At 45.1% G+C, this 15757-nt stretch overlaps 1 protein-coding gene across 4 annotated transcripts in view; it reads left to right on the plus strand.

Annotated features, from left to right (window-relative positions):
• Positions 1–9393: 9393 nt before the first annotated feature.
• PIEZO2 (piezo type mechanosensitive ion channel component 2) overlaps positions 9394–15757 on the plus strand; it is a 455796-nt gene continuing 449432 nt past the window's right edge. For all 4 annotated transcript variants that reach the window (XM_045065366.1, XM_004742696.3, XM_013051380.2 and 1 more), the window contains exon 1: positions 9394–9512. In XM_045065366.1, the coding sequence (XP_044921301.1) occupies positions 9449–9512 (64 nt within the window). In that variant the 5' untranslated portion in view covers positions 9394–9448. The remainder of the gene's footprint in view (positions 9513–15757) is intronic.

Raw genomic sequence — 15757 nt, forward strand, 5'->3', positions numbered from 1 at the left:
AAAATGTGATTGTCCAACAAATACCATAGAACATCATGGCAATACAAGACAAAAGGGGAAAATACTACAATCTGCCATTGACTGAATCAAACTATATTAATTTGTTCTGTTATTCAGCATACTTCATTTCACATAATGAAATCATAGCTTGGCCAGAATTTTGTTGGCTTTTTAACATATCAAACATCTTGCTACTGATTTTTTCGTAATTAAAATATTTGAATACAGTTCAATGAATAACCTATAAGTGGGCTCTATTAATCTCTTTCCTTATTGCTAGATAATCAGGTATTATCTCCAGCTTTTTCACTCTCATCAAACAATGTTTTAATGAATGTATTATGATGAAAAGGTTTTCTTTATTTTGTATTAGTTCTCAGGATAAGTTTATAGGATTCATGTGGGATACATTTCCCCACATTCCTTTATGAAAGGAGTCTTCAAATTTACATTGGATTAAAAAAGAAACATATGTTTGCCTTTCATCATAATTTTGCCAACATCATTTACAACATTTTCAAGTTAATCATGTATTTCATGGGTGAAAAATTGTGCTCCACTTTGGTTTTTAATTTTTCTAATCTTAGTTTTAGCAAGGTTGAATGTCTTCCTGTGTATTATTTTTCTCCTAGGTAAATTTCATGAATTATTTAAACACTATGGCTAGCAATCACAACTCATTGTCATATGTTGTGAATATCCCCCTCCGTCTGTTGTTTTATTTCATATTTTCATGATGCTAATACTTATTATATACTTTTTTATTGAATGGTTGAAGTCTAACAATATTGAAAAACTTTATGGGTAGGTTTGTGCAAGCCTAGCTTCGTGAAGGTGTGTGTGGTAAGGGATATTGAGGAGCCTCAGGAGTTTTTGGAATGAAAAATATGAAAGAGAAGTAATTTCCTGGGGTACAGGCATGCTAACAGGGAACCTTGAAACATACTTTTTTTATCTTGGCAACTTGTTGTAGAGCAGAACCTGGAACTGCATAGTTGGATCGGAAGAGGGACATGCAGGTAGACTGTGATAGGTTTTTATCAGATGAAGGGCTGGGATTCTTCTCGGAATGGAGTTAGATGTCCGGGCGAAGCAACACGAGTGGACACTCAGCTGGAGAGGAGGAGTTGAGTGAATGGCCAGGAAAAGGACACGTAGGACTTGCCCAGGACTGGATTTCCTCATGTGCTACCTGACAAGTTCCCACACAACCCCCCACTGCCACCACCAGCTAAAAGGGCTGCGGGCTTGGTTGAATGCCCTGTTTTTCTTATTTTGCAATTTTTAGTAATTTTATCTTTGAACTTGTGTTTTGCAAGTGACATCCAGAGGACAAAGGAACATGACGTGAGCAGAGATACATGTGATATGCATGTCCACCGTACATTGGTGTTCTGTTCACATTTGGCTGGCCTGGTGTCCGTGAGCAGAATTCAGTGGACCTGCGATTCTGGGGAGTACATGGCAGGTGTGTTACTTATGACTGAGAAAGCTGCCAGAACACTCACAGCCTCCAGAGTCCACACCATTTGTTTGAACAAGAGGGCAGAAAGATGGCAGTGGCACTGTAAAAATCACTGATAGCCAAGGCACACTGTTTGTCCTGTCCTTTCTTACTTAGGTGACTTCCCTGTGTTAGCGAACCACAAATACTCTGAGTAATAACAGGGACAGAGAAAAGAAGACAACCCACAGTTCCCTTTGCTCTTAGTCTTTTCCTCCCCATCAGTAAACTGGAAGTCCAGAGTGCTGGTAGCACGTGTGTGTATCAAAAAGGGAAATGAAAGCAATTGGGTTCATTTCATGTCAATAGTTTTGCCAAGAACAAAATAGGAATGCGTGCACAAGCTGCAAAATATGAATTATGTGACTTCAGTGATTCTGCAAATGAGGTCCCTGCTCTTATATTTACATTTAAAACTGGCATTGCATGGTAAAAAGATTTGTGGTTAAATTCATGCTAATAGCTTAAATAATTTTAATTTTTTTCACATAGAACATCATTAAATGGCAAATGAAAAATGCTGCAGCAGTTAGAGAGAAATGCTGTGGGAGAAAGCGAAGAACTTTCTCTTCTAGTACCCTTAGCACTTTTCTGCTGCTTTTTGAACAAGGAGTTCACATTTTGCACTGAAATAATTTTGCACTGAAATTCACAAACTGTGTAGCCTGCCCTGGATTCATTCGGGGACGGGGAGGGGGGGTGGGAAGAGGGAAGCCAGTTATTTTAGGGTGTCTACGAATGCTGCCACTGTTGTGAGATGTATAACATCAGCAACTTGTATTTTGGAAAAGACACTTGATACTATTCGTTGTATGTTCACCTTTGATTCTGTAGCACTCTTTAAAATGTCTACTTTCCTCAGCTTTTTAACAGGATACAGAAAGAGGCATTTTCTCCGACCCATTAGAAAGGGGGGACAAGTGAACCCTGGGTCTAGCTCTGCAGCAGTGGGTGTGAAGACTCTGCTTTCCTGAGGTGATGGCGGGGGAGGGGGGTTGGTTCTGACCTGGATATTGTATTTCGGTCTTGGGAGAAAGGACACTGGCGTCCTCTATTTATTTTAGTGAGAGGGACCATTTCCTCACATCCCAAAACAAACAAGCAAAAACGCTCATGAAGGACCTAAAAGAATCTTGGAAAAACCCGTGATGTTTATCTCATTGCTGGGCAAGCAGAAAAAAGTCTCATGCTGCTCCACGGAGGAAAAGGTCTGGACTTTCCAGAGTCAGGAAGTGCACCAGCGACGTCTGCTTTGCTTGTTTGGCAGGTTGGTGAGTATTGCTCAGAAGTGCCAGGGCCTTCCATCGACTGAACAGTGAACGGACAGCATGAATACATTCTGGACCTCAAGAAGCCCGTTGGCTACAGTGTGGCCACAGGCCCCGAGAACACACACACATATGCTCTCTCTATACAAAGATTTAAAAGAAGGTACACTAAACACACAGAAACTTCGAACTGGGAGAAATTTGAAAAAAATCCAGCAGTTATTTTAGCCAGAGCAGCAATGATGACCCAAGTCTGGAAACTTCCTACCAGTGTCTCTGGCTGAGTCTCTGTGCAGAGTAGCAACCCAAAGGCAGGTCCACATAGGCTGGTAAACCCCCCAGGTTTGCGGGCAACCATCCTTATTCCTTGAACATGCCTGGCTGCGTCCATTATTCTACTTTTGCTTAGTAAGCATTTAGGACTGTTACAAGCAAATTAAAAAAAAAGAACATAGAAAGGACATGAATTAGAACTCATTGTGTAAGCTGTGGAGGACCCAGAGTTAGTAAAATATGGAAATTGACTGCAAGATGCTTGCAATTCCTTCACCACGTCATGTCCTCTGCTTCCGGAAGGCTGGCTGTTCTTCCTGCCTCCCTTTTGTCATTCCTCCTCCACTCACCTAGATACGCCTTTATTTGTTCCACAAGTATATAGACAGTGTCTGCTATGGTCCACGTCCTGTTGTAGGTGCTGAGGGTGCAGCAGTAAACAGGACAAAGCCCCTGCCCTCATGCAGCTTACCCTCTCGAGGATCCATCACCCTCCAAACTGCAATAAACCCACCCTCTTGGGGAATCTGTCCTCCCGGAACTCCCCAGGAATGAGTTGGGTTCACTGTTTATACTCTCCTCTAATGTCTAATGCCCCTTTAGTGCTCTGCACATGTGTATTGTTTACTTCATTATTTATAATTATTTGATTAATGTCTGTCTTGATAGGATGCTCCTTCATAAAGGCAGCAGCCACTTGGTTCTGCTCCTGCTGTATTTCTGAGCCCATCAGTGTATCTTTGGCTGCAAGAGATCTTTGTGGATTGTGCCTAATTGCTTGCTTTCCTGACTTAAGTACTTGTATTTTTTTTTCAATATGTTTTTAGCCGAAAGGTGGCACTGCAGGAGAGTAAGTGAACGAAGCTTCCACCTAGAGGACTGAATAGTCATTGAATGGGCTCTGTGAGTCCTCCTTACGGGCTAACATTAATAATTAGAGCCAATTCCAAAACTTGCATACCCATATCTGAAACTTCTATAAAAGACCAGTGAATGAAAATTATTTAGGCTTACTGAGAATATTAGCATTTCTAAGACCATTGAAGAGACCTTGATGGAGTTTAAACACATATAATTGGAATTGAGATCATTCTGAAGTGTGTATTTATTAACTAATAAATATCTACTAGGATACAGACTGGGGAGCTATAAAGAGAAAATCTCGTGATTTTTGTTTTGCATATTAAGTTGCTTCAAATGACTGTAATTCACTGTTAAATTGTCCCCTCAATTTCAGTGCCCATTTAAAAATTCTCCCCAGAGTTTGATAAGCCTTTTTAGACCAGCAACCTCTTCAAAGCCTTCAAAAGCAAATACACAGAAAACAGCCAGACAACTCCTGAGATAAAAATCTGCTCCTGATATTGGCTGTGAATAATGAATGGTGGTTTCCACGTGTTTGTGTCAGCCATCTGGGGACCTGTGTGCCCAAGGCAAGTCATCAGCTTTGGCAGAACACCCTCCCCATGAGTTTATAATCTCTTCCTTTATGTGTGAACCTTGCAAAAAAAAAAAAAAAAAAAAGTAAAATTTTACATGCTCCATTATTTTCATATGAGCTCTTTCTTACCCAGTAATAGATATTTTGTGTGTTTGGACATGTGTGTATGTGTCATGGAAGCAAATAAATAGCAAATAAATCGAATGCAACTCATTTAGAAACAATGTTTGGCTGTGTAGCCTGCTTTATGCCTTGCTTTGTGGATGAAATTTTGTCTGTGCACTGAAAGCCTAAAATCTGACTGGAAAGATAAAACACTTATACATGTCAGCCGATTTTTCAAGGTTCTTGACACAAAATCAGCAGTCTGCTGGCTGCATAAGACGTTTTATGCACCTCCCCTTTAGATGACCCTGGAAAGACTATTAGGGGGATAACCTCTGTAGCAGAGGTATAACACGGTGATGCCTCTTACAAATTATTAGAAGTGATCTAGGTTTTTGAAATACAGGGACCTTGAAAATACTTCCACTGTAAACATTAAATCTACAGCTCAAAAAAGTTGCAAAAACTTCTGTTCTGCTTCCAAATTTTTTCAAGTATAGGAGCCCCAAACTATGTGCCTCCTAACTAATGTCTGTCTAACTAAAATGACTTCTAAATAAATATTGTGACTTATAAATTAAAACATAGAAATGGATACATCTAAAAATGTTGTATGGATACATACCAAAGGGAAACATGTTACCAATGCTAGAAGACATCCTCTAGGATGGCAGGAGGCAGGCATCCCATCCTCCGTAAGGCTAGATGACACCAAGGAATTTTGGCAGAGGTTGCTGGGAGAAGAAAATGCCAGGTTGACAACTTTATGTTCCTCTGGGAAATAGGGTTTGCAGCGTGACTGAGATGATACCCACCCCTGAGATCTTCCAAAAGAAGCTAACAAAGCATTTGAGGTCATAATAAATGAAATAGGGCAAGACATGATATGGGGTAGTGTTTGAATAGTGAGCATGCTAGAGAAAATTAGCACCAGGGTTGAAGATGGTGTTTCTGAATGATTTTGTTAATCAGTGTAGCATTAAATTAAGTTCAGAAAAGATCATATCTAAACAGGTAAGATGAAACCCACACAAGGCCAAACTCAAGACGAAACAAACGCAAGGCACAAAGTTTATGGCTAAAACTCAAACACTTAGGAAATGATGTATTATGCAACTGTGCCATGGTTTTTAAACATATTACTTAGATCCCCTGCATCTTCCTGAGTATGGGAGCAGGTTACTGTGCTTAGTGTGACAGTCTCAGAAATACAGAACCAGTCCTTGTTTTCCAGCAATAGCGATGACAACAGTTACAATAATGGTAATAATGGCAGTGAATAGTCACTGAATGATTACTATGCACCAGACACGTTGCTTAGCACTCTATAATTTGTCTCTGTTTAAACCCACTGCATATCATGTAGGTTTTATGACTTTCTTCAACTTGGAAGAGGACTCCAAGGCACTAAACTCTCTGTAATGATCAAATGGAGCTGTTGCATTGATTGTCCACATAGATGCAGAGAGGCATGTGGTGACTGGTGCTTAATTCATCGCCTGTGCTAAACTTGGGGTCATGTGCTTTAGGCACTCATCAATTATCAAAATAATGTGTTAATGAGTTTTCTATGTAGTTAATTTTCTCCCCCCAGATATTTTCTACCTCATACTGGGTCTCTTGCTCAGATTGAGGATTAAGGTCTCTAGCCACGCTAGAGTCCTGACCAGTGGGATCAATATTCTTGTGGACTAGCGAGTCTTTAAAATCAAGGCTGTCTTTAAAAACAAGTTAGGTATTAGGTACCTACCGCTTCTCAATTTAGGTGAATTTTAGGGTAAAATAGCCCTTATAAAGACAATGCCACTGGTTACTGATATGCATTTGTCACCCCATTACGAAAATGTAGCCCCCTGGAAGGAGGATTTGGTTTGGTGATGCCCATATTGAAAACTTAAAGCACATCTTCTGAATTCTGATATGTAAATGAGGACGGTGATTGTCTACTCAGACTGCACACCTGAGAATCACATGAGAGCTTTCACAAAAATATAGGCATGGAAGGGAGGGTATGGAGGATTAAATCAGAATCTCTGGGTATGGAGACTGAGCACTGAGATTCCATACGGGGCTTTCCAGGTGACGGTCACATGCAGCCAAGATGGAAAATACTTTATACGTATAGTTTAGACAATTAAAACTCCTTAGGTGCATGTGCTGGTAAGACTAAAAGAGATCCAGGTCTTACCATCTTTAAAAACTGAACAGCCATATTGGTACACAATGTGGCAGAGAAAGCAAGTAATACATTTGGTAAGATCATCTATCTGCTAGGTTTCTTGTGTCTTCTAACTTAAGCATCCGTGTTAGTTATTTTGAAGGCATCTGCATGACTGGTGTATGGAAAGCTTAGAAAGGATGTGAGGAAATATTCAGAGAAAACTGAACATTCATATAGTTACGTGATACTATTTAAAATTCAGGAGGCCTCTGAGACTTCTTAGGTCCAAAACAAGTTGTGGGGGGTGGGGAGAGAAATCCATCTATGAACATCCATCCAAATGCTAGGCAGATTCTGCAAAACACAAAACAGTTCTTGGTAGTAGTCAGTGATTTGCTGATAATTTAAGTTCCTATTGTCTCCACCCCTACTTTTAGGCTCATGAATACATTTGGGGTTTAGATATCCAGGCTTCTTCAGAGCTCCAGGGTATACACAAGGTCTAGGTTTGGGGGTATCTTCACAAGATTTTGCTACCTCCAGTCTTCATTTAAAAAGTAATGGTTCAGTTTGTCATTCTCACAAAATTTGGGAAGGCATCTGAACTTAAAACACAAGTTTGCTGTTATCTCAAAGAAGGGAGACCTGGTTAACACAGAGAAGCAAGGTTTACATAATTTTCATCAGCAGATTTTTCTATCATCTCCAACCAATTCAAGCCTAGAATGCTGGTGCTGATTGAAGTTAAATTCTTCCCTCTCATCCTCTTGGTGGAAAAAACCCCAACTCTGAATGGTCCTCCCTACAGATCAGAAAATCATCTGTCTTCTGTTTCTGAGGATCTCAACAGAGCTCCAGCAGGAGCAGATCTCCCCAATTCTTGGATAATGGGGAAGTGAGGGACCGGGACACACTGGCATCTCCCAGCGGCTACCGATTTCTCTAGATCTCACCCAGGGAACAAGAAGGAGAAAAGGGAAACCTTATACTCTTTCCCCCAGGAGTCATAGCAAGGAACAAACAAATCTGAGGCGAAAAGAAAAGAAAAGTTCTCCAGAATGTACTAAGTGGGTACATATCTGAACGCCCACACCCATTCTCGGTAAGACCGGGGATTTCTCAGAGCCCATTCGGCTTTGAAACTTCTCAAAACGACTTCACAAGAGGTTATTGGTCTGGATTGATTCCGGGCTCTATTTTTCTTAATCGATGCAAGTGGGTACGCGTGAACTTGGCACAAGTGACAGTTCCACAGAGTTGTTCAAGCCCCCGACTACTCTTGTGCCACACCTGTGCAGTTTTCCTGGCGCACCCAACGATTCTCTGAGTTTGTGTAAGCTCAGGGGCACTCCCTGTGGACGGGATGCCAGGATTTGGGGCTTCTGTTTCCCGCAAAATGACCGGACGGAGCAGGGCTGAAGGTCTGGTGGAGCCAGCAGCGGTGGAAAGGCGCAAGCAGGGGCAAGCGGACGCTTAAAAGTCCACGCGGCAGGAGAGGCCGCGCTTCTCCCTGCGCGCCGGCGCCACGGGTGGGGGCGCGCTCGCCGCCTCGGTGCTCCGCGCCCGCCTCGAGAGCTTCAGCGCAGGGGCGGGCTCTCCGCGCGCCGGCTCCGGAGCCGCGGTCCCATTGGTCCGTGGGCACGCCCGTCCCCGGAGTGAGGCTTCGAAAGTTTCATTGAAGGCAGAGAAGTGCGCGCCCGCGGGGAAGTCAGGGCTGCGCCGCCTGGGCGAGGCTGCACGGCCGCGGGCGGGGGGCGCGCTGGCATCCGGACGGCGTTTGGTTTTCATTTTATTTTTTTTAAATTGAGGCCGTGGAGGAGGGAATTGGAGCCGAACCCACTGGCTTTGTGCTTTCGTCTTGATTTCTGCCCACGCTCGCACGATTCCTCCTAGTAAAGGAGGGACTCGCAGCGCCACCCCCGGACCGATAGCTCGAGCCCCGTGCAGTCGGGGATGGTTCTGCGCGCCTTGCTGCTCCCACCCGGGTCTGTCCCGCACGAATCTGTGGGGCGCAGAGGCTGAGCTGCACCGCCGCTCAACGATCTGCCACGGGGCGGTTCGGGACCTCGGGCAGCTCCGAGAGTCCAGGCCGAAGGCCGTGCGCCGCAGCCTGCGTGAGCAGGGGGCCGGCGGCCGGCAGCAGAGGCACGTTGGCTCCGGTGGGGATTCCGCGAAGAAAACTGCCCTCCCGTCCCTGAGCGACGCGTCTCCAGGAGCCAGGCTAAAGGACAACTCGCCCTTCCTGGCCCCTTTCCTCGCTGCGTCCCCCCCCGCCCCCCGGGACCCTCCGAAGTGCTCCGTGCAGGGTTCTGGCTCCGGCTCCCTGCTGAAGAGGCCACCGCCGCCGGACTGGGGATTCTACACTTCATGGGCGGGTCGTGGGGGGGTCGGGCGCTTGGCGAGGGGGCTACCTAAAGCCTGGTTAGGGGAGGCCGAGCGCCCGGCGACGCGTCGAGGAGAGACCGGCCAAGGGCGGCTGAGAGACCTGCAAGGGGCGAGAGAGAGCCGAGTGAGGGGCGGCCCACACCCCGGGGAGCGCGCCCTCGGGGCGGCCAGCGCGGCGGCCCTCTGCGAGGCGATGCTGGGTCGGCTGCGAGCCGCCCGCCGCCCGAGGCCCTAGGTGGACATGGACCTGACGCCCCAGTCTTAGGGACCTCTAAATTCTCCCCTGTGCTTGGACTCGGCGGACCGACGCGATGGCCTCGGAAGTGGTGTGCGGGCTCATCTTCAGGCTGCTGCTCCCCATCTGCCTGGCAGTAGGTGAGTGCGGTCCGCTAGCCGTGGTTATTTGGGGAGGCTAGAGGGGGAGTCTGACGCGTGCTGTTGCCCAGTGCCACAGCTGGGCTCCTTCACTTCCCGCGCCGGGGCGCACGACTGGGGTCTCACAGAACGGTCCAGGGTTCTGACTGCCAGGTCTGGCATGTGCTCAAGACTCTGTGTTGAATTTAGTTACACGTGGAATTTCTTTCGTAGAGTATTGACTTGCGCACGAGGGATGCCAATCTGCCTGGAAGGCGGTCGTACACTGCCTTCCCAGGTACAGCGCAGCATCGAACCAGAGTCCCCTTGCGCCCGCGTCCGCAGACGCAAAGCACCTGGCGTACCCAGAAGGTACCGAAGCCATTTCGCCCCCAGCCCATATCCCAGAAATTGTGAGGGAGGAAGGGAAGGACTCTGGCCATTCTAAAAAGAGAAAAAGTTAGAAGGTGCAGGGAAACAGTACCCTCGCGTTGCTCACTTTGTTTTATTCCGCAAAAGCCGGTACAACAAAAGCGCTGGATGCTGGGGCCATAGAGGACCAAGACGCAACTCCGCCGTCTAGGCGCCCGCCCTTACAGATTTTTAAAGGGCTAGGGAGCCGAACTGGGACTCCTGGGATCGCTGAGGGTTAAGGGAAGGGTCTTCGACTCTTAGTCGATCTCACTATTTCTGCAGGGCCAGCGGGTCGTTAAAAACAACTGGGTGTCTGGTCTAAAGACTGGCATCCTGCCTAGAGTGAGAGTTTCTGAGATGCTCTTGTAATAGAAGGTGCCTGTTATCCTGAATCCCACTTCTAGGAAAAACTGACAGCGCCTTACTTATCGCTTACCCCACCAGAGCTAGAAAACGGAACACCTTTTACCAAGCAGCAGCTGCCTTTACAAAAAAGCATGACCTTCGCAGAAAAAAGCCACCTTTCTGCAGTTTGCTAGAGGTTCAGGATTCAAGATCATACCTGTGCCAGGTGTTTTATTTGTGCAAGTAATCGACAGGGAGGCGCTAATCCCAGCTACTTGGAAGGATTTTGTAGTGGAGTATTAAGTTGTCAGAAATCCTCCGCGGAAAGCCAGAGAAGGCTTTCAGGGTGAAAATAGTCCCTGGAGAAGGCACAGCGGCCTCGGGCAACCGGAGGGGTCCGGGGCGCATGTGCTGGTCTTTCTTTGCCGTTTGAGTTTCGAGGCAGGACCATTTTGCAAGCATCTTTATCCTTAACAACCACGCCCGGAGGTGAGGAGCGCAGCGTGCTCGAAGTTTACGTGGACGTCTCTCTCTACCAGTTTGCTTAAGTTTCAAAACGGAAAAGGCTTTAGGAGAGCGACATGGGGAAAACTGCACCGGGATTGTGCTGGTGCCTTCCATACATACGGTCTGGGGAATCGTCTTGAGTATCTGAAGCGCCTGGCGCCGTGCCTGGCAGTTTACTGTTTGCCCAGTGGAAGCCAGTGCAGGAGTCTACAAGGGGCTTTCAGTCCGAGGGCCAATCTGCGGTTGTCCGTGCGGACGGAGCAGGAGGCCTGGGGAGTGGCACGAGGATCAGAAGGCACTCTCTTCCTCTCTCCGCGGTGTCCCCTCATCCCACTCCTTCCTCCACCCTAGCCTCTTTCTCCTCCTAGCCTCCTCTCCGGGTAGCAGCTCGCCAAGACTGTTGGAAGGTTTGGGCAGGTGGTTACCTGCTGCCAGCTCGATCCAGTCTGAGCTGAGTGTTGTGACAGCAGGGATTACCGGCTGTTGGCCACCCACGTCGCCCTGAGCATCGGCCCTGGCAGCCCGGGATGCCCCTGGGGTTGCGGGGGCCCGGGTTGTGTCATTCCGTCTAATCCCTGGTAGTCTACACCGCAATTTCCATCAGTGGGACTGCTCCGAGCTCTGCCTCTGAGGGGCAGGGGCGCACCGCACTCCCAGGTCCTGCGCGCAGAAGCCCGAGGCGCCCGCGGGAGACTCCAGAGCTGGGCGAAGGTTGCCAGGGGTGCAGGGCGGAGCCTGGAACGCTGCCTGAGGACGGGGTACCCGCACGGCCCTGGGCCTCTGACTCCCACCCTCTGACTTGTTCCTTGGCGCTCGGTGAGACCCCGCGCCGAGGCTAGTTCGCGGGACCGGACCTTCCTGGAAGGAGAGCTGGTTTCAGAGACTCAGATGCTAGCTCTCGCTCGCCCCTCGACTTGCTCCAGAGTCCTGGGCCGCCTTTCCTTTCTTGCTTAGGCTTCTTCTGGATTCCCACGCATCCTCCAGGCTAACAAAAGGAAGGCTAACCTGTATGTGGGTGGGTGGGTGGGTGTGCGGTGGAAGCCCCCAGCTCGGACTGGAGCCTGTTGCATCCCCCACCCTTGTGGAAAGCCGACCTAAGGAAACGTGAAGCACAAGGACCTCGGACCTCGTCCCCTGCCTGCAAGAGAGCTAGAGCGAGAGCTCCCTGGAAGAGCAGAGGGCTGATCCCGAGAATCCCCTCACTTGTTGGCTGCTACTTAGGAAAGACAGCCCACTCCCCAGCTACTGTCAGACGCCTTCTGATCCTTGTACTTGTAGGGACAAAAAGGGACTGGGTTGCTGTCGCCTGTTGTGGGCATTCAATTTTCATCAAGAACTGGTTATTTTCAAGGTTATTGGAGGGTTTTTCAGGTCTGCCTACTCCCACGGTGCTACTAAAACAAATATTCAGGTTTCTGTAATATCCTGGTCATGGAGAGTGCAATGATTTGTTTGCCATTACCATCGATTTTTACATTTTAGCCATCTATTTTTATATCTGGGCAAGGCAACCTTCAAAGCCAGGCCTTTGCAGAAGCTTGTGTATTTAAAAACAAGACAAAACATTTCTCTAACATTGATGCTGAATTTTTTTCTGCACAGATCTGCTCTAGTCATTTTGCCTAGATGTTCAGATTAACTGTCATTGTGTTTAAATAGATGCATAAGGTTTTTCTTTTTTCCTGTAGAAAGAAGTTCACAGAGAAGTGAGAAGTGAAACAGGTCTTTTTAATGCAGGTGTTCTGTGGCTCTTGAGCATTAAACACAAAATAAAAATACGATCTAATATAAAATGGTTGTTTACCATCCTAAATAAATATCCAGAGACAGATTTTCCCACATCAGCAGAAACTGAGTACTTTAAAGATTTCCAGAATTATTTATGATTATTGAGTAGCCATTCTGACTTTTTTCTTACAAATACTACATAGTGGGGGGGGGCAGACAAAAATCTTCTATATTATGAAATCTCTAATAATTATAATACTATCTGATCATTATTGAGTGCTTTAAAAATATGTTTACACTCTTTTTCTTTTAACATGACTGTACTGTCCCACCCATCTTTAAGTATATGATTTGAGTCTATTTCTGGGTCAAAACTGGAATTGACCATTTTAATTCACATGCCCTTGACCCATGCATTCCAGTGCTGGTTGGCATTTCCTAACATCTTGCCTAAAGAGGCAACTTAACCATTTTCAGGGCAGGGAAGGGGAGCTGGCTTAGACAGGACAGATTGGTCCAGGAAGAACAGAATTACAGTGGCATCATTACCTTTTGCTTCCCTTAAATAAAGTGGCCAGAGCTTAGGAGAGAACCGAGCAGAACAGGAGACTATAAAGCACACAAAAAGAATCAGCCAACCAACTAGTGTTCTGAGAAAAAAAAAAAAATCATACTTGTGTAATTATGCAAATCCTGGAATAATTTCTAAAATTCCCTTTAGAGATACTGGATAAAAATTAGAGCAAAGCCACGGTGTTACTTTTGAAATATGTATGGGTGTAGCTATCTAAATATAATTTTTTTCTCTATAGCATAATACATTTCTCCCTATGTGGCATGTGTTATTTCAAAATCACACTGACATACACTCAAAGAATTATAGATGATGCCTCATTGGAGGTCTCCCCTCTGTCTTGCCCCTGCTGTAGCTCTCAGTGGAAGGAGGTTTCAGCTGTTGAAGGATGCATTAACAGTGTTCAAAGTTCTTTTTTTTCTGTTACACCTTCTTAGTCTTATGTAGATAGATATTATTTATCATTTTTGGAAAGGAGAAAAGTAATAGTGGGAAGGATTAGAAATAGATAGTTTAATTCTGAAATAAAATATTTTATAGGGGCACCTGGGTGGCTCAGTGGATTAAGCCTCTGCCTTTGGCTCAGGTCATGATCTCAGGGTCCTGGGATTGAGCCCCACATCAGGGTCTCTGCTCAGTGGGGAGCCTGCTTCCCCTTCTCTCTCTGCCTATTTGTGTTCTCTGTCTGTCAAATAAATAAATAAATAATAAAATTAAAAAATATATATTTGATAAATATAGATGGACTTGGTCATTTTGTTAGATGGGTTGTGAGAGCTGGAACTGTGTGTCCAGCCTCTGGGTTTGGCATAGGCTGTGTTGCTTTGCAGGGAAAATATGCTTGCTCATAGTCAGTGATAAGCAGGCTGCTTTGTACCTCACTTTCGGGGAAAAGGGGCTGTGACTTGGCAGTTTCAGACATCTCCGTTCACATCCTCGCTCTGCCCTTTACTATGTGATCATTGAGTTGTTTGTACTTCTTCTCTTTTCTTTCTGTAAAAGGGAGTTTTTAATGTCTCCTTCCTTGAGCAGGTGGGAAATAGTGCTGTGCACACCTTGTGTAGTGCCTGACACTCTGCAAGTGTTCAAAGTGGGAGGTATTATTATTACATTTATGTAGATGAGCAGAAGAGCAGGGATGCTTGAGGAATGTCTTGGTAGAAATTAAGACTAACCGATAGTGACATGGGTCATAAGGATACTGATATGAGTAGGTGGGATTCACATGAGAGCAACTCTGTACCTTCCTATGACCAAATTACACTATTGAAAGTGGGTGTGTGTGTGTTGTGGAAGAATTTTTAGTTATCAGGATTTTTCACACCAGTTTTGCTTTATATTCTACATATGCACATTGCATTTTCTGGTTAAATAGTAGGTCTCCCTCCACCTGTGCTGCCAGTGCTTACTTTTGACTTTCTGACTTTATACCACCATTTTCACAGTATTTATTGAATATTATTTTACTTATTTATCTGCTTTTACATCGGCATTTTCCTTTTAGTTCCTATGCTACTATAATTGTATAAGAAGTTGCACAGTAACAATATATAATATTATAAATTTTCCCATAAATTTCAGGAGAACTTAGAATAATACAGGCACATCTAGATATTTAAGAGCAATTGATTAAGAAGAATATGATTATACAATATACATAATATAAAAAATTAAATTTTGTAAGAGCTGTAGATTTAAACAGTTGCTTTGAGGACATGGATTCAGGTATACACAATAAAACAAGTATATCATTGAATTGAGGCTAAACACAAAACTGTATTGGAAAACATTTTCAAAATGTTTGGCTGTAAGAGATAAGTGTATATGAGGCTTATCGCATTCACCAGATCCTCCACTTGGCCTTTCAGACCCATCAGGACATGGCAGGATCAAGAAGGAGGATACATAGGATCTTTGGAAAGAGCACATTAGACATTTTTGACAATTTCATAATTGTGGCCTCCCCAATGATTATCTAATGGGCATGGCCTATTTAGCCAAATCATTTTTAAAATTTAAGAGTGATAAGAATTTTTTTTGTATCTTTTCTGTTTATTGGTAGATTTTTGAAAAGCTACATGTAATAGTCCTTAAAAATGCATTTTAGGGCGCCTGGGTGGCTCAGTGGGTTAAGCTGCTGCCTTCGGCTCAGGTCATGATCTCAGGGTCCTGGGATCGAGTCCCGCATCGGGCTCTCTGCTCAAAAGGGAGCCTGCTTCCCTCTCTCTCCCTCTGCCTGCCTCTCTGTCTACTTGTGATCTCTCTCTGTCAAATAAACAAATAAAATCTTTAAAAAAAAAATGCATTTCAAGGGGCGCCTGAGCAACTCAGTGGGTTAAGTCTCTGCCTTCAACTCAGGTCATGATCTCAGAGTCCTGGGACAGAGCCCCACATCAGGCTCTCTGCTCAGCAGGGAGCCTTGCTTCCCCCCTCTCTCTCTGCCTACTTGTAATCTCTCTTTGTCAAATAAATAAATAAAATCTTTTTTAAAAAATACATTTAAAGTCTCCTGCAGAATATACTTTTTTTGTTTGCTTCATTTTATCGTATCAGGATGGTGAAGTTTTCCAGTTCTCACTTTTGAATGATCTTCTTTGCTGAACTTGTAGGCACGATTCTGCCTTCTATGAGGATATTATGGATGGACATATTTAAACGTTTTGGTATGCGAATTCCAAATTTTAGATACATTTTATAA

Source organism: Mustela putorius, unplaced genomic scaffold, assembly GCF_011764305.1.
Source record: "Mustela putorius furo isolate JIRA1106 unplaced genomic scaffold, ASM1176430v1.1 tig00003858_pilon_pilon_pilon, whole genome shotgun sequence".
NCBI lineage: Eukaryota > Metazoa > Chordata > Mammalia > Carnivora > Mustelidae > Mustela > Mustela putorius.